The sequence below is a fragment of the Myotis davidii genome, unplaced genomic scaffold (assembly GCF_000327345.1).
Source record: "Myotis davidii unplaced genomic scaffold, ASM32734v1 scaffold526, whole genome shotgun sequence".
Taxonomy (NCBI): domain Eukaryota; kingdom Metazoa; phylum Chordata; class Mammalia; order Chiroptera; family Vespertilionidae; genus Myotis; species Myotis davidii.
Genome location: NW_006296797.1, coordinates 178,453 through 196,593, shown reverse-complemented (window position 1 = coordinate 196,593; position 18,141 = coordinate 178,453). Strand labels below are relative to the sequence as shown.

Sequence of the window (18,141 nt, the reverse complement as noted above, 5' to 3'; positions counted from 1 at the left end):
TGGCCATTGTCTCACACAAGTTTAGGGTATTCTACACTTTCTTCTTCTATGTTTATGTAGCAATAATTTATTTAACCCCAAATTAGATTACATTTTCTGTACTCTTTTGTGACTTGGGTTATTTTTAGAGTTAGAGATACATCAACAGCCTTTTTTCGTATCATTAAATAGACTTCTGCAAACCAGTTTTAACATGATTTTCTTTTGTCAGGATAGACAATTTGCCTGGCCAGTGTGGTTCAGTGGTTGAGCATCAACCTATGAACCAGGAGGTCAGGTTTGATTCCCGGTCAGGGCACATGCCTAGGTTGTGGGCTCACTCCCCAAGTATGGAGCGTGCAGGAGGCAGCCCATCAATGATTCTCTCTCACTGTTGATGTTTCTATCTCTCCTTCTTTCTTTCTCTCTGAAATCAATAAAAATATTTTTAAAAAGATGGACAGTTTACTTAACTAAACTCCAAATGATAGAATTATACATCAGATACTGAAGCTAAATCTTGTTGCCATGGATGAGGTTTATTTTTCCCTGTAGGATAAATGCCCATAACTTGAAGGGATGGAGCATAGCATCTTGGCTTTGGAGGAGTCAGTGGGCATTTGGCTTGCATGGGGTTGCTTAGAGCAGGCTGTGCAAAGCCCTCCTGTGCTGTTGTTACTACTAGTTTATTGTTACTACTTGGACGCAGACCCCTGCTACCCAGTGACAACCTGCTTCCCTGGACCTCCAGCCACCCAGTCCAGATGGGAGGATGGAGTCCTCAGGCACCCCCTCTCCTCTGTCCTTGCTATGGTGTGGGGCTGCCCTGCCTCCCACCCCCCCTCCTTTCTAAACTGGTCCCCTGGCCCTCTCAGATTTCGCCATATGTTTGGTGAGGTCACCCTCGCCAAGACGGGGATGTCCTTGGGGGCATCTAGGCCCTCCACTCAGCGATCAGGTTGCCAGTTAGTTTCTGAGAGTGACTTCCAGGCTTCTTTCTATTCCTGTTCTCTCCAGGGAGGGATTTATCCTCCCAAGGCTGTGGCCACAGGTTCCAGACAGATGGCAGCTCCCGGGGGCACCCCCTAGGGCAGCTGCTACCTGTTATATGCTTATGCCCTGTGTGCGTTGTTTGTGGTGACTCACTGATGATGTGTGTAGGGGACTAATCACCAGGCCACACTGCCTGGCTTTGAGGCCCACCGCTGCCCCTCTGGCTGTGTGGCTCTGGGTAAGCCCAGAGATGTGGGTGCTGGCGGCTGGAAGGGGTACTGGCGGGCACCCCCTGGGGAAGGGGTGTGGCTGGGGTCTGGATGGCAGGTACTGCCAAGTGCGTGTATTGATGTGGATAAATGTGGAAGATGTCATGAATGGGAAAAGCAACTTACTCGAACACGTTTATAGAAACGTTTGTGTCATCCAATATGTAAAATAGTATTCTTTCTTGCCGCTCGATTCACAGATACATGGGATGCGAGCAAAGGCACCCCCTCTAGGGCCAGAGGTGTCTTGTGGGGAGGGCAGGTGCCCAGGTGGCCCATCTCTGTAATGATAGATTTCTTCCTGTTTGTCCTGGGAGGGGGGGATTCACATGGTACCTGAGAAAAGTGAACTAACCCTAGGTGCTCGCTGAGGAGGCTTTGCATGTGCATTCACCTGAGCCCCCACCACTGCGACCAAGAAGAACATTGCCAGTACCTCTGAGGGCCCCCTTATGTCCCTTCCCAGGTCGCACCTCCCCAGATTTGATAAATTTCTTTCTGGAAATGGTTTACAGCAAATTTGGCTCAATGCTAAGATTTGCCCCATGATGCCCCTGTGGATGGGTGTTAAATTTTTCTCTCTCTTTTTCTGGATCCTTGGTGTACTTCATGCTCATCATCATAGAGAGGAGGACCTGGGCAGACGCAGGGCAGTGGCCCAGGCAGCGGTGCGGCACGGGCAAAGATTCCATGGCGAAGCAGGGTCGCAGGCGGCCCGGGAAATCCTGAGAACAGTCTCATCTCTATGGGAGGTTTCCAGGCTGAGAGCCGCTTTTGGCCGAGTGTGCCAGAGCTGTCAGGGCTGGGACAAGGAGCTGCCCCAGTGGGTCCCTTCCATCCCCGCCTGTACCAAGGGCATTGGCGCCGCCTGGAAAAGCCGGTCATGTCCTGAGTAGCACGAGGCTGGGCCCGTAGCCCCTGCCTGCCCATTCTTTCCGGGTGACGAGCTGCCCATTGAGCCCATCACACTGGCCTGTTTGCGGCTCCTCTGTGGGTGGCTCGAGCCTCTCATTGTCCCAGCACAATAGTGGTGGCCCTGCTCGTGTGAAGAAACCGGGACAGGAAGCCCTGATCTAGGTCAGCCTCACTGCACGCCCAGCTTCCTGCTCTCTCTCCCTGGCTGTGCTTTGTCTCCCTCCGGTCTGAGGAGGCCGGAGGCTGGATTTCCCAGCAGCATCACAGGCCCTGTTAAAACATCGTCTAGGAACTCCTGGGCCCTGTCCCCTCCACGCGTTATCCTTTGAGAATAAAAATCAGCAGGTTACCAAGTGGCCCCAGTTGAGGCTCCTGCCATGTGTCAGGCACTGTGCCAGGCACATTCTATCCCTTCCTTTGGTTTCTGAGTGCCAGGCGCTAGACTCAACCCTGGGTGACAGCTGGGAATAAGGGAGGCAAGGTCCCTGCCCTCATGGAGCTTCCACTTACTTTATCCTGATACATTCTGGAAGGCAAGACACTATAATAAGTTCTCCGTATTTGGGAAAAATACACTGAGGCTCAAAGAAGCTAATGTACTTTCCTGAGGTCGCACACACAGCAGGGAGGAGAAGGACTGCCGTGTAAACCAAATCATCAGTTTCCAAACCTGGCCTCTGCTGTTGGATTAGGGTAAAAGTTTCCTTCCGGCCACGCTCCCTTCTTGTCTTGGCCTCTCTCTTAGGAGCTGGTGTAGATTGCTTAAACTTAGTCTTTTTGTTTGTTAAGTCCGCTTTTAATGCCAGACAGGAAGGTGATAAGTGCATGAAGACAGGAGGGCCTCTTGGAGGTGACATTTGAGCTAAGGCCTGATGAATGAGAAGAAGCTGGCCCAGAGGAGAGCTGGGGGAGAATATCCTGCTAGTCGGAGAGATGTGGATGTAGAGAGGGAATGAGCCATACCAGGGTCTGGGGGATAATCATTCCAGGTGGAGGAAAGAGCATGTGCAAAGGTCCTGAGGCAGGAATGTGCCTGACAGGTGGAAGGAATAGAGAGAATGAAGGTATGGCTGAAGATTATTGAGGTGTGGGGGGATGGAATGCTGGAAGGGGAGTTTAGAGAGATTAACTAGGACCTTATGGACTGTGGAAAGATTTAGAATTTTTAAAAGTATAGTGTAGAGAGTTTTAAGCCATGGATTGACAGGATCTGATTTACATAGTATTTAAAAGGATCCCTCTGGCTGTCTGTGTGAAGACTTTTGGTGGGGTGGGAGGCAGGGGGGACGGGGAGGAGGGGACTGCATTAGTCCAGGCAGGAAAGATGATGACTTTGGATCAGATGGGTGGCTAAGGAGATGGGGATCAGTGGTCGGATTTCTAATACATGCGGAGGGTGAAGAGGATAGCCTTTACTATACTAAGAGATGGATATGGAGTGTCAGAGAAAGGAGGTCAAGGATCAAGGACCACTGGGGTGGGCCGGTGGGTTGGCTGGAGCACCAGCAGAGGTGCCATTAACCAGGCTGGGAAGAGCTTGGTGGTGTGGGTTGGAGGGAGGATCAGGAGCTAGGCTTTGGATGGTTAAATTTGAGATGCCCCTTGGACATCCGGGTTGGCAGAAATCCGGGTAGGAGTCTGGATATCGGGGAGAAGTCCAGGCTGGGGATGTAAACACAGGCGGAGGGGCTGGTGGAGATTGCCCTGCAGTGAGTGGGACAGAGGCAAAGCTGCCTTGCTTTATGTCCCTGACTTTCCTCTCTGTGGCCCCCCATGTGGACACCTGCAGGTGACCACTCCTCATCACAGCCATGGGCGCCTCTCTGGGTGATGGGCAAGGATCCGACAGCCGTCTGTGGAGGGCCAGCCTCCTTCCTGCCACCTTCCCCTGTTTCCGTCCACTCTGGACTGTCCCCTCCATCTCCCCACCACTCAGAGATCTCCTCAGACAAGCGTGGTTGGATGAGACACCCACTTAATTAACCTGCAGCTGAGCTCTGACAGGGACAGTGTGTGCTCATCCGGCTCCCCCCTCCCGGAGTCCCTGTGTTTTAATCAGCCGCTGCAGGGAGGGCTCCTGCTGGCCACCATAGCTCATCTTGGCCCTGTGGCCGTGACAGGACCATGAAGTCATTTTTGCAGGGTCTCCACCTGGATGTTGCCAGGTCAACCTGGGACTGAGTCCTAGAGTCCAGACAAACCGGGTGGGTTTGCAGTGCATGACTGGCCTAGGTCTCCCTCCTGTGCTGTCTCCCATTTCCACCTTTCTGTCCCATATTTGTTGTGTCCCCTTGCCCGTCCACCGGACTTTCTCAGTAGCTCTTCCAGTGTCTGCTCTCCCACCCACACCAGCCAGGCCACCATCATATCATCTCTCAGCACGGCTGCACCCCTCTACTCTGGTCCCCCCACTTTCATGCTCAACCCCTAATATCCAATTCCTCACAGAAACGGAGGGCTATTTTGACAACATTTAAAAATTGGGAGACTTTACTTTTAAGAAATCCTAATTTCTGGCTTCTCTTGGAAAAATAACAACACCCCCCCTCCCCCCCAAAAAAACCTCAAACCCAGAACATCTGGTGATGTTGGGCCTGCTGCCTTCCCACCGGCCACCCTCGGAGGGGACAAGTGGCCACTCCTTCGATGGGTGTGCGCTGCCTGTTCCCCACAGACCCCACTGCTCCTCTCCTTTGTTGCCTGACACATCACCCAGGAGAGAAAGGATTTCTCTCTTCCGAGCCCCTGAAAAAAGTGATAGGACCAACTGTGGTCCATCCATACAGTAGGATCCTGGGCAGCTGTAAAAAGAGAATATGGTGCTTCCCTGTGTGATGACAGGGAGAGATAATAAATAAGTTATATTAAGTAGAAAAAGCAGGGCCAGCACATCCTGTGTTTGCTGCCATTCTTTGGAATGTAAAAAAGAAAAAGGAATAAGAATATTATATGTATAGCCCGGCAGGTATGGCTCAATGGTTGAACATTGACTCTCTCAGGGCGCATGCCTGGGTTGCGGGCTCAATCCTCAGTAGGTAGGGGGTGTGTAAGAGGCAGCTGACCCATGATTCTCTCTCATCATTGATGTTTCTGTCTCTCTCTCCCTCTCCCTCTCCCTCTATGAAATCAATAAAAATATATTTAAAAAAGAATATATGTACATATATGTATGTGTATGTACATGTATACCCACATGTGTGTTCATTTTTCCAGTTTTATTGAGATATATTTGACATATAACATCGTGTAACTGTGTACAATGTGTTGGGTTCATACAGGTATATACTGCAAAGTGATTATCACCACAGTGCAACTTTCAAGTATATAATACAGCATTAACTGTAATCACCGGGTATACATTAGATCCCTAGAACTTGTTCATCTTATAACTGGACGTTCGGACTCTTTGACCAGCATGTGTGTGCATTTTTTACATAAAGATCTTCTGGAAGGATGTACTAGGATCTAGTAGTGGTGGTTCCTGTGGGGGCTGGGGAGGGACTAGATGGATGGGGCCTGCAGTGTAGGAGAGATATTTTTTTGTATTTCTGAGCCATGTGAATGTGTTATTATTTAGAAATTAAACTTTTAGAAAAAGAAAAAAAGAGAAAGTGAATAATAGTCTGAGAGGGGCCCATGGTGGTGAAGCAGGGCAGGGCTCGGGGGTGTTTTCTGCATGGGGCCTGATGTAGTAGATACTCAATAAACATCTGTTGACTGGATGGAAGAGTAGTTTTTCCTGATTCGCTGCCCATGTCCCTGGACTGTGGTACTTCCTGGGTCCTACTTGGTATTTGAACTTATGACCTTTCTTTCGGGCCACCCCTGGGAGATCAAGGCGTGGACACTCATATCTTCCTGCTTCTCTCCTCCAGGCATTTCTGCATCGCATCCGGCAGAACGTGGTGGACTCAGCGGAGAAGGGCCTTACGGAGGACAATGTCAAGGTGTGGACACCTGAGCTGGTCCCTTTGCAGACTGTCCCTGCTGCTGTGTGCCTTGCTTCCTCCCTGAGCGATGCTTAGAGGGTGCTCGGGGGTCTGGGATGCCTCACTAGCAGCTGCTTTTGTCTTCCTGTAGCAGGCTCCCTGCAGCCCCCAGGGCCTCTCAGTCCTGTGAGCAAACTGTGCCTGGTGGGTCAGGAGGACTCAGCCTCAGGCTTCCACTCCCCAGCTCAGGACTTTCTCCCTGCTTAACATGACCATCTTGTCTTCTAGCTTCCTTGTGCCAAGCCCCCTGGCTTCCAGCCAGCGGAAAATCCCTTCCCAGGCGCCCCTGGGAGCCTGACACCTCCAGCCCCCGACCTGCACTGGGCATTGAATGTGCAGGCAGGGAGATGAATAATTGGGCCCGGCTTCGTTTTGGCAGTGGCTCTGGGGAGTTTCGGGAGGACGTCAATAGGCCTTCTGTGTGCACGGTGGAGGCCCCAGTGCTCCCCGGGCCTGGCTTTCTCGTGTGACCTCACTCTCTGGGAAGCTGCCTTCAGTCCTTGGGGCTCCAGGGTCCTGGTCCCAGGGGAGAAGGGGAGACAGGGCAGGGAGGGGTCAGAAGTGTGAGCCTGTATAGCACACAAAGGACTTGGTCAAGCAGGACTCCCCACACCGCCCCACCCGCCTGCCCACATGTCTTGATTAATCTGGACAGTGACCTGCACGTTGACAATTCTGAGCTCAGTGTTTTGGGTAAGAAAGCTGAGGCTTAGAGATGGAAAGAGACCTGTTCTGGGTCACTGCATGGCTGGTCCCTGATAGCACGGGGATCAGAACTTTTCATTCATTCATTCACTCATTCATTCAGCAAGTATTTACTGAGCACATACTGTTTATTATATCTCTTTATTACAATCTGTTACAACTTAAAAGTTATTATAATTTCAGATTGCAATTTATTACAGTGTGTGTGTGTGTTTTTTAAATTACCTCTTGCCCTGGCTGATGTGACTCAGTTGGTTGGACGTTGTCCTGTGCTGATTCAGTTCTGTCAGGGCACATGCCCAGGTTGTGGGCTCCATCCCCAGTAGGGCGCATGCAGGAGGTGGTTGATCAATGATTCTTTCTCATCATTGATGTTTCAATCTATCTCCCTCTCTCTCTCAGCATCAGTAAACTATTTTTTAAAATAGTGATCTTTTTATGAGGTATAACTCATATATAGTAAAGGTTGCAGTTCTAAATGTGGGCTCCTCTGTGTCCCATCCCAATAATGCCCCCTCCCCAAGGATAACTGCTGATTGGTTAGCATTAATTGATTTTGCCCGTCCTTGAATTTTATATAAAAATGGGCTCTTTCATTATATCTGGGGCCTTTTGCTCACTGTTATGTCTGTGAGATTTACCCATGTTGTTGACCCACTCTTTTTATTGCTGTGTAGTAGCATGGAATGAATGTACCACAGTTTACTCATCCATTCTCCTGTGGTGGATATTTGAGTTATTTCCAGGTTTGGCTATTATGACCGTTAATGTTACATCTTTTGGTGGACACAGGCTCTCAGTTCTTTTGGGTGTAAACTCAGGGAGACAGATATTTATTTTGAAATTTTACAGCCATTCCTTGAAGCAAGGGTAACAGTAGGATCTATCATATGAGTCTTTGACATAAGCAGAGAGATTCAACCATGTGATCTTGACAGATGAGAGAAGGAAAACTAACCACAGACGATGAGGGTGATTCGTCCAGCCACTTCTTGGGATGAGTGTCCCCCAGGATGAGCGTCCCCCAGGATGAGGCCCTTAGCACCTCAGCCTTCCCTACCCACTCTCAGGCCGTCTCTCTCTGCAGACTCTCTGGTGCATTCTCGGGTCCAGGGATCCACAGGGCTGATCTTCATTCTTTCAGGACTTGATTTAAATGTCACCTTCTCAGAGTGGCTGTCCCTGGCTTCTGTATTTAAATTTGCAAACTTCTTCTGCCCTGTCCTGGCACTTTCTTCCTGTTTTATTTGTCTCTTATTGCATCTAGAAAACTGTAGTTATTTGTTTGTTGTCTTTCCCCTTTCACTAGAATGTCACCTCCATGGCGTTAGACACTTGTCTGTTCCCTGCTGTGTTTCCAGGCCTCTAACAGTGCCTGGCACATAGTAGGTGCTCAGTCAGTACTTGCTGAATGAATAAGTGAATAAGAAACCCAAGAAGGAACCTTAAACTAGTAGTAACACTGGTTACCTCAAGCCACGGTGGGTGGAAAGTGGGGAGATGGTGGGAAAGGGACTCCTCACTGAATTTATATTACTGTGCTTTTAATTTTTGAATTATGTGAGTGCCTTCTTTAAAATTAAATTGAAAACGCATCTGTTTAAGAAGATTTGACTTTGGGTGGTGACCGTGAAAGGGACTCCTCACTGAATTTATATTACTGTGTTTTTGATTTTTGAATTATGTGAGTGCCTTCTTCAAAATTAAATTGAAAATGCATCTGTTTAAGAAGATTTGGGTGGTGGCCATTCAATGCAATATACAGATGCGGTATCATAGAATTGTATACCTGAAACCTATATAATTTTATTAACCAATATCATACCAATACATTTAATTAAAAATGCTTTTGTTTTTTTAAAAAAAGAAACAGAAAAAGCCATTTATGCAGTTTAAAATAACCTAAAGTAAATGAAAGTCTCCCCTGAGTCTCCTTCCCAGAGGCCCTTAAGTTACCAGCATGTGTCCTTGTCCAGGCAGTCCCTGCTCCTGCCAGCATGGAGAGGAGTGACCTTTTTGTGTGTTATTTTACACAAATGGGCCAATACTGGAATTCTGTTTGGCACCCTGATTCCCCCCACTCAGCAATATATATCAAGGATCATTCCATGGCCCATATCCATAAATCCAGATCTGCAGATTCTTTTTAGAGGCCACATAGTATTTTAGTATGTGGACTGTAGTTAATGGTGACCAGTCCAGATGATTTAACTATTTGATGAGTCCTCATTAATGAACATTCGGCCTTTCCCCAGTCTTTCGCTACTGCAGTAAGGCTGCAGTATATGTTTGTGGCCATTCACCCAGTTCTCATCCTTGGCACAGTTAACACTTTGGGCTGGACGATTGTTTGCTGTGGGTTTGGGGGGGAGGAGGGTCTCTCCTATGTATGATAGGACGGTTAGCAGCATCACCTATGAGATGCCAGTAGCATCTTCCCCCACAATTTGCGACAAACAAAAATGTCTCCAGGCATTGGCAAATGTCACTTGGGAGGCAAAATTGTTCTAATTGGAAATGACTGACTGGAAGGTCAAATTCTGAAATGTAGAAATGCTGGGTGAGAGAGTATGTGCATTTCAAGCTTTATAGATTCATTAGGGGACATAGGCACTCATATATTGGTTGTGAGAGTTGAAAGAGCATATGTCGAACATGCTTCCCTGTTGTATTTTCTTCTGCTACTTCATTTTAATGGTGCATTGAAGTACCTTGATTGCTTTAAAAACCAGTCATATGGTTGGCCATACCGGTTGTGGCCATGCTGAAGACTGAGATGAATGTCTAATAAATTCTCCGCACGCTGATGGTGCAGCTCAGTTCTGCTGCTTATCGTGTGTATGTGTGTGTGACCTTGGCAATCTTAATTATTTCCTCTGAGCCTCTGTTCTTCATCTACAAATGGGGGATAATGATGGTTTCTACCTCATGGAGTCAGAGTGAGGATTAGCTGCCATAAATGCATATAAAGTTCTTAGCACAGGATTAGGCATTAATCCCGTTGAGTTAATGTTGGCAATCTTTTTTATCATGGTCATTGTTTTTATTAGTGTAATCTGGCTCACTCAGTGTGTGGGTGTCCACGTCACCGCACTCTTGCTTGCTCTGGAGGTTATGCATTTATTTCATGCTTGATTTTGCTCGCCCTTGTGCCTTGATTGACACTGTCCTTGGGCCTCGCTTTCCCCGACAGATCCTGTTCTCGAACATCGAAGATATCCTGGAAGTTCATAAGGATTTCTTGGCTGCCTTGGAGTATTGTTTGCATCCGGAGCCTCAGTCTCAGCACGAACTTGGGAACGTTTTCTTAAGATTCGTGAGTACCATGCCCCAGCCCTGTCGGAGCCTACAGGTTTTGGGAAGTGGGCTTCTCCCCTGATTGACAAGTAGGGATCATCAGGCCTACATCCTTGGGTTGATAGAAAGACTCAAAGAGATAAAGCAGTGAAGTGTGTGGCATAGAGCAGTGGTTCTCAGTCATGGGTGATTTTGCCTCTGAGCATGTTTGGCTATTGTCTAGAGACATTTCTTACTGTTACAGCTTTGGAGCCCAGCTGGTGTGGCTCAGTGGTTGAGCATTGATCTATGAACCAGCTTTGGGGTTGCGGGGGGTGGGGGGTGGGGGCAGGTGGCTACTGGCTTCTAGTGGGTGGAGGCCAGGGATGCCACCAAACATCCTCTAATGCACAGGACAGCCCCCACGGCAGCATTATTCCACCTCAAATGTGAGCAGTGCCGAGAGTGAGAAACCCTGGTGTAGAATATGCTCTGGGTCCACATTGGCGCTTGCGGAGTCATTGTTGTCATCATCACTAACTCCCTTCTCTAAAGCAGCGGTCGCCAACTGGTGGTCTGCGGACCACACACACAAAAAACTAGAGCTCCCCATGCTGTTATTGAGCAGTGAGGGAGCTAGTGTTCAGAACAGCTCCTGGCACACAGTAAATGCTCAATAAATGTTGGATGCGATTGCCCTGGCTGGTGTTTCCCAGTGGTTAGAGTGTTGGTTAGAGCACTAAAGGGTCTCCAGTTTATTTCCGGTTAAAGGCATATACCTGGGTTACAGGTTCAATCCCTGGCTCCGGTTGGGGCATGTGTAGGAGGCAACCAATCAATGTGCCTCTTGAACATCAATGTTTCTCTCTCTCTTTCCCCTTTCTTCTTTCCTTCCCTTCCTCTTCACCTCCCTCCCTCCCTTCCACTCTCTCTAAAAGAAAATAGTAATAGAAAAAATATCTTTGGTTGAGGATTAACAAAAAGAATGTTGGATGATATCTTTCTATTCATTTAATCACCATTCCTTAGTGTTTGGAACAGAATAAACACGAGAACATGGTCGGGCACAGGGGAGATGGCCACTAGTGGAGGGTGCTGAGCAGAGCAAAGACGTGATCTGCTTTGGGTTCAGAGGGCCCTGTGGCTGCTGCGAGGGGGAGTGGACTGTGGAGGTGCAGGGAGAACAGGAAGAGGTCACTGTGCCGTCTGAGATGATGGTGCCTGGACAGGGTGGTAGATTGGAGATGGTGAGAAGGGGTGAGTAGGAGTGGATGAATGAGTTAATGTGAGTGACGCACTTAGATCCAGGCAGGCACTGAGCTGATGCTGCATGAGTGTCAGCCGGGGGCGTTATTCCAGCTGGGGCACCAGGGAAGGCTTTCAGGAGGAGGTGGCATTCTTGGGGCTGGCCATGAAGTGATGACATCTCAGGGTGGGATAGTCCATACTTTAGCCAGTATGGGGGAAGAGGTCCTCAAGGTGCATTATCTGTTTGCCAATAACCCCAGGCCACCCAGGTCCCCTGACTTTGGTGCTGGAGCCTCAGAGGTGTGGTGAGCAAGTGTCACTATTCATCATTGAGATTCTCTGGATCCTGAGTGTCCACTTGAGCTCTCCCCACTCTCTCTACAGGATTCCTAACTTGTTCAGAGATGCAGGGGACAGACAGATGGAGGAGAGGGTGGGGAATTTACTGCCTGGGAGGCAACCTCTTCTCCATACCTTCTCCTTCTCCACTGCCCAGACCCTCCTCATGTAGCCTCATCAGATTGGGCATTGACGGGGACAGTGCTTCCCATCAGAATCCTGGTGCACCGATGGTGAAGTTCAAGTCTGTGTGGTCATTGTGGGGCAGGACCTTCCCTGAATCTTGAGAACCCATCACACATCCTGCCTGGTCCCTCGAGATCGCGTTTTTTTAGAGGTTGGTGCCTGACCTTGCCTCCTGGCTCTGCTGCTTCCCAGCTCTGTGATGCTGGGAGAATGACTTCCCCTGGCCGTGCCTCAGTTTCCTCATCTGTAAAGTGGAGGTAGTGAAACCCACCTTGTAAGGTGGTTGAGAGAATTAATGAAAGTAGCAGCACCTGGCATATTAATAGTGCTCAGTGTATGTTTGCTTATTTGCACTATGTACATATTTGCTCATGGGACCCAGCACTCTGGCATCTCCCAGCGTTGTCTGGGGCACTTGGTGATCTATTAGACTCTGCCAGGCCCTGCCAGTTCCTGGGACCTCACTCTCGCCACTGCAGTCACACTGGCTTCCTCGCTGTTCTGGAACACAGGGAACCCGTGCCTGTTGAGTGTGTTGTTCCCTCCGCCTGGCCGGTTCCCTCAGGCGTCCCTGCGACTTTGTCCCTTCCTGCCTTGAAATCTTCACGGAAATGCCCTCTTCTCTGTGAGCTCTTTCATGCCCACTCTGTTCAGAATTGTCACGCTCCTTCCAGCGCCCCCGCCCCCACATACACTTATTCTTGTCAGTGGTCCTTATCACCCTCTGATACATTGGATATTTTGCTGCTTTTTGTTCCTTGTCTGTTCCTCCTGGAATATCAGCAACAGGAGGGTAGGGACTTTGTCATGTCCACGGCTCTGTCCTTGCATCAAGAATAGCAGGGGACAGACAGCTTACTCAACAGGCAAGCAACCTGAGAGAAAGGTTAAATCCAAGGTCATGCCTATATAGGTGGAAGAAGTGGGATTTGAACCCTCCTAATGGCAAAGCCAGACTTCATTGATTCATACTAGTACACTGTTTGTAATTTCTGCTATATCAGGGTACCCTTCATATTATTATTTGTTTTATCATTTAAGAAATAGATTTACTTGAAAAAAACCCCCACCTTAAATAGACATTTAAAAAGGGAAATTTGCATCATCATTGGAAATGGAAAATGATTGCTAAAAATAGAAGGTAACCTTAAAAAGGAATGCAATAGAAACCAAACTGAGTTACCGCATTCTGTCTAGAAACTCCCCCACCTGGGGTTCTGAGCCTGAGGCCTGCCCGGTTAGATCAAAGGGAAGATGAACCCTGTTGGATGGTGTTTGAGTCATATCACACCAAGCTGAGATAACTGGAACAATTGAAAAAGGAGTCAGCTTTCTCCTGTGTGATTCAGTGTTTTTAAGTCAGAACCATCATTTTAATTGGAAATGTCACCCCCGCTTCCCCCGCCCTCATGGAAGAGCACGCTGACTACTTTTCATAAGCTGCTGTGGGCTGGGCTTCTGGAAGCTGGAGATTTGCGCACAGGTGGTTGGAAGCAGCTGAAAAGGAGGTTGCGCACTCCCCACCGGGAGGAACTCTGCTTCAGGTCTCCTGGAATTGCAGCAATGGGGTGGGCCTTTGCACCCTGCGGTGCCAGTCCCTGGACATGGGCTGTCCCAGGAGTGTGTGTAAAGCTTCAGGCCCATGGGTGCCTCTGTCCTGATGGGGCCCACGTGGCCCACCACGGTGTCCACCACAACCCCAGGGCAGTGTCTCCAGGCCAGCCTCATATCCAGGCTTGTTCACTCCCTGCTGAGGCGGCATCCGGTGCTGAGGTTGTAGTTGGGCACAGAGCTCTGTGGACAGGCTCCAGGAGAGGGAGGGCAGCAGTAGACCCAGCAAGGGTCCTGGTGGGCGCCACCCCCTCTGTGGACAGTGGGAGAATCCCTCACCCCCTCACCCTTGACTCAACCGCTGCTACTGACGTGATCACAGACTAGACCTGAATGAACGTTCTCTTGGTGCGGGGCCCTGTTCTTAGTGCTTTGTGGATATGAATTCATGAAAACTCCCTAACCACTTTAAACAGTGGGTACTGTTATTATACCCACTTTACAGGTGAGGAAACTGAGGCCCAAAGAGGTTAAGTCATTGTGCAACCTTACACAGCCAGGAAGTGGGGCCAGGATTTGAGTCCATGTAGTTTGACTCCAGAGTTTGTGTTTTTTCACCATCTTACGTGATAAAGTCTCCTGAATACGTACTATGCACCTATTGTGCCAGGCACGGTACTAGGCCCTGAGGATGCTGCCCTGAATAAGACAGATCTTGCTCCCTGCTGCTATGAGGCTCACAGTGTAGAGAAACAGAGGGTGAGGGAGTTAACAGAGGCGTCATTTCAGATGGTGACGTGGGCTGTGAAGATGATAAATGCAGGTGTGAGAATGAGTGACTTTACTCAAGGTTGACATTGGGAGGTGGGGACTGGTGGCTGGATTTAGCAAGTTAAAGCACCCAGGGCTGCTGAGTAAATGTGGATTTCAGGTGAATGACAAATCAATTTTTAGTATGTCTCATGCAGTATTTGTGACATACTTAAAAGTTACTCATCTGAAATACTGAAATGAGAACTCAACTGGGTGCCCTATGATTTATCTGGGAACCCTGGTCAGGGTGGGCCTCTGTGAGGTGGTGAGATGGGATGATCTGGGGAAGGGCAGGGACCCTGGGGTGGGAGCAGGGAGACAATGGTGGCCAGAGCAGAGGAGCGATGGAGGGTCTGGGATGTCATGGGGGCCAGCGCCTGTGGGAATTTTATTCTGAGTTTTTACAGGGAAGTAGTGTGGTCTGAGTTACAGTTGAGCCTCCTCTCCCTGCAGTTGTGTGGATAGGGTGGGGAGTCCCTTGCAAAAGTGAGACTGGGATCTCATGCTCCCCTCCCCACTGCAGGAGATGTCCCATAGCTCACTCCTTCCTTGCGCTGAGTCCCAGTTATTCAGGGTGTGAAGTGAGGGGCTCAGAGCAGAGGGTCTCCCTGGAGCCAGTGTCACCCCCCAGGTACTGAGGACGGCAACCACCACCTCTGATAGTCCTTGAGTCCTCTCTGGGGGCGTGGACCCTCTCCCCAAGTTGTCAGCTGACAGCTGGACCCTTCTCCTCCTTCACAGCCCAAATCCACAGCCATGTGTTCCCTGCCCACCACATCTGTGTGTGCACAACTGTTTGTTTCTTCCTTCCTGGAAAAACAGTCAAAGCCTCTGTGGGGGCCCTGGGAGGAAATTGAACACTTGGATTCTTAGCTGTCAAAAGCAGCATTTCCAGATTGCAGGGTCTCCGGCCCGAGACACAGCTGGGTTTGGGCTCAATGAAAGGACACGGGAGTGATGGACCTGGGGTTGGTTCTGAAGAGGGGTGTTGTCATTTCCGAAATTTAACTTCTCCAAGCCTCAAGCCTCGGTCCCTTCAGCCCTTTTCACAGGCTGAAGGAGAGGATGACATTGCAGAGTGTCAGAGAAGGGGCTCAGGGGACCAGGAATGACACAGCTGTGGTGATCTTATCACTTACTCCCTCTCCTGCATCTGTGGCAGACATCGCTAATCAATCAGGACATTCTACCTCAGTGCTCCCTGGGGCACCAGTGTTCTTCTCACCAGTGTTCCAGCCAGCAGTACCTGTTAATTGCTGTTGGCATGTGACAATAAACAGATTTGTCTCTGCGTTCTAGCCCAACCCCTTCACGTACTGATGGAGATGGACAGGGAGACCCTGGCACTCACTAGGCTGGGGCCCATTCTGTCATTTTCTTGCTCTTTTCAGAGTGTGCCTGTATCAGTGCTGTATTTACTGCAAGTGACAAAAGTAAGAACTCAGGTAGGCTTCAACACAAAAAGACTGCGTGGCTCATATAAATGAAATGTTCAGGAGTGTGCGGGCTTCAGGCATAGCTGGATCCAGGACCCCGCTCTGATGTTTTAAGGACTTGATCTGTCTCTAGGCTCTGCTTTCCTCTGTATTGGCTTCATTCTTGAGGGGTAGGGGGGAGGGGAGTGGATGCCCCACAGGGTGGCAGAGGTGCCCTCAGTGTTTCAGGCTGTCATTGACAGCTCAGCAGCCACAGCTCAAAGACAGCCTCTCTTCACATTGATTCTAGCACGAGTCCTTGAAGGCTGGCATTGGCCCAGCTTTGCTTGGCTTGGCCTTAGTGACATGCTCACCTGTGGTGCCTGGGAGTGGAGTGGGGTCAGTGGCTCTGAGTGTAGAGGAGGCTCCTCACGGGAAGAATTGGGAGCTGTGACCAGAACAGAATGGATGCTGGGTGAGTGAAACAACAGATGTTCCAACGAAGAGCCGGGGCAGTGCTTGTGGTGGGCCCAGATCTTCTGGAAGGAGCCTGGGGCTGGTTTGAGGGCTGTCAGGCCGCTCTCAGTTCCTCCTTCTGCTTTCTTGCTTTTATTCATCAAATAGTCATGATGCCTGCACTCTACTGGGGACTTCAGTCCCCCCTGGCACCACAGCAGTGACCTCGGCAAGCCCTGCCCCCGTGGAGCTCACAGTGCAGGGAGTGGATGGGGGAGGTGGGCAGTGCCTGAATGAGGAGTAAGACTCCGTCAACTCAGCTCCCTCTGTATTCACTCTGCTCTTTCTTGCTTTTATTCATCAAATAGTCATGATGCCTGCACTCTACTGGGGACTTCAGTCCCCCCTGGCACCACAGCAGTGACCTCGGCAAGCCCTGCCCCCGTGGAGCTCACAGTGCAGGGAGTGGATGGGGGAGGTGGGCAGTGCCTGAATGAGGAGTAAGACTCCGTCAACTCAGCTCCCTCTGTATTCACTCTGCTTGTGTCTTTTTTTTTTTTTTTTTGCCATCAAACCTACCTATCTGCTGCACCACTCTGTCATAGACAGACTCACCAATGCAATAATGAATCTGCTGACACCTTGATGATGGTAATAGTAGCCACAGCATCAATAACAGCCATAACAATGGCTAACATGTAACGAGCACTTACTAGGCACGATTTTAAGCACTTGCTAGGAATTCACCTGATAATTCTTACAACAACCTCATGACGGGGCGGTCATTATTGTCTATAATTTATAGACAGGAACACAGAGGCTCTGAAACATTACGTGCCTTGTCCAAGGCCACAGACTCAGGCTGCGAACCTGGGTGGTCTGGCTGCAAAACCTGCACTTAACAACGTGCAGGGTTGATGTTGGTAGTGATCATGGGGGCTTCCAGTATCTTACCTCTGAACAATACTAAAAGTAGGGTCTGCAGACCCTGAAAGCCCCGGCCCTTGGCTGCAGAGCAGTTTTTTTTCCTAAAGCTCCTTACATAGGGTTGGGAGCTCCTGCTCTCATGCATGTGTCTGCATTCAGGGCCCAGCCCTTCCTGTAAAGCCCTACAGGCCCCAGACACAGGCCGATTCCTGTCACCTACAACAAGCAAAGTCCTCTCCCTCTTCTCTGCAGCCGTCTCACCATGGCCTGTCTGCAGCCGAGGCCCTGGTTCCAGATGTGTCTGGCAGCCTCCCTCACATCTTTTTATTTGTGCCTGAGTGAACTCCTGCAGTCCAGACTTTTTTACCCATCCCCACTGTCCTTGATTGGAGACAAGTGGAATTAGAATGAAGGTCTGCTTGGGCAGTGTGGGGGTGCTGGGGTCCCCTCTTCTCCCTTCCTGCCCTTGTGCGTATGAGTGTGTCAGGGTCTGGGTGGGTTGCAGACACAGCGTGAGGCGTTGCAGTTGGTGACTCAGTGCGTGTTTCTCTGTGCTCACTGTATTGGTGGTGTTGTTTGGAGCATGTAGCTTGTGTATTATGATGCTTCAGGTCGTTTGGTGGTTCTGTGGAGTCTGTATTAGGGATTTTTGTCCCTGACCTGTGTACACTTTGGATAATGGTGGCATTGTTCGTTTTGGCATTCCCTCCTATTAATTCACTTTTATTGATTGAGTTTGTGTTTGTGGCTAGTACTTTTAGAGTGTTTTGAAATGTTGTAAGTGTTCATTATATACCAGGCTCTGTTCTCCTTGTTTTATATACACTGTTATTTAATTTTCCAATAGCCCAGGTAGTGGGGGTAAGGGTGGGGTGTCTGTTATTATGTTCATTTTACAGATGAGGGAATTGAGGCATAAGTAGGTGAAACAGCTGCCCCAAGGTCACTCACTACTTAGGAAGCTTGGAGCTGGGTTTCTAACCCAGATGGTCTGGTTCTATAGTCACTGTGCACTTCATTATGCTGCAGTGCCCCTTGGAGCTTTGTCCGTGGGTCTGTGGCTCGAGATTTGTACCCATA

At 49.4% G+C, this 18,141-nt stretch overlaps 1 protein-coding gene across 1 annotated transcript in view; it reads left to right on the top strand.

Moving 5' to 3' along the window:
- The window catches only part of PREX1 (phosphatidylinositol-3,4,5-trisphosphate-dependent Rac exchange factor 1), a 189,232-nt gene that overhangs the window by 77,512 nt on the left and 93,579 nt on the right, over positions 1 to 18,141 (top strand). Inside the window, exons 3-4 of the mRNA XM_006772500.2 lie at positions 6,032 to 6,103; positions 10,044 to 10,166. Coding sequence (XP_006772563.1) covers positions 6,032 to 6,103; positions 10,044 to 10,166 — 195 coding nt within the window. The remainder of the gene's footprint in view (positions 1 to 6,031; positions 6,104 to 10,043; positions 10,167 to 18,141) is intronic.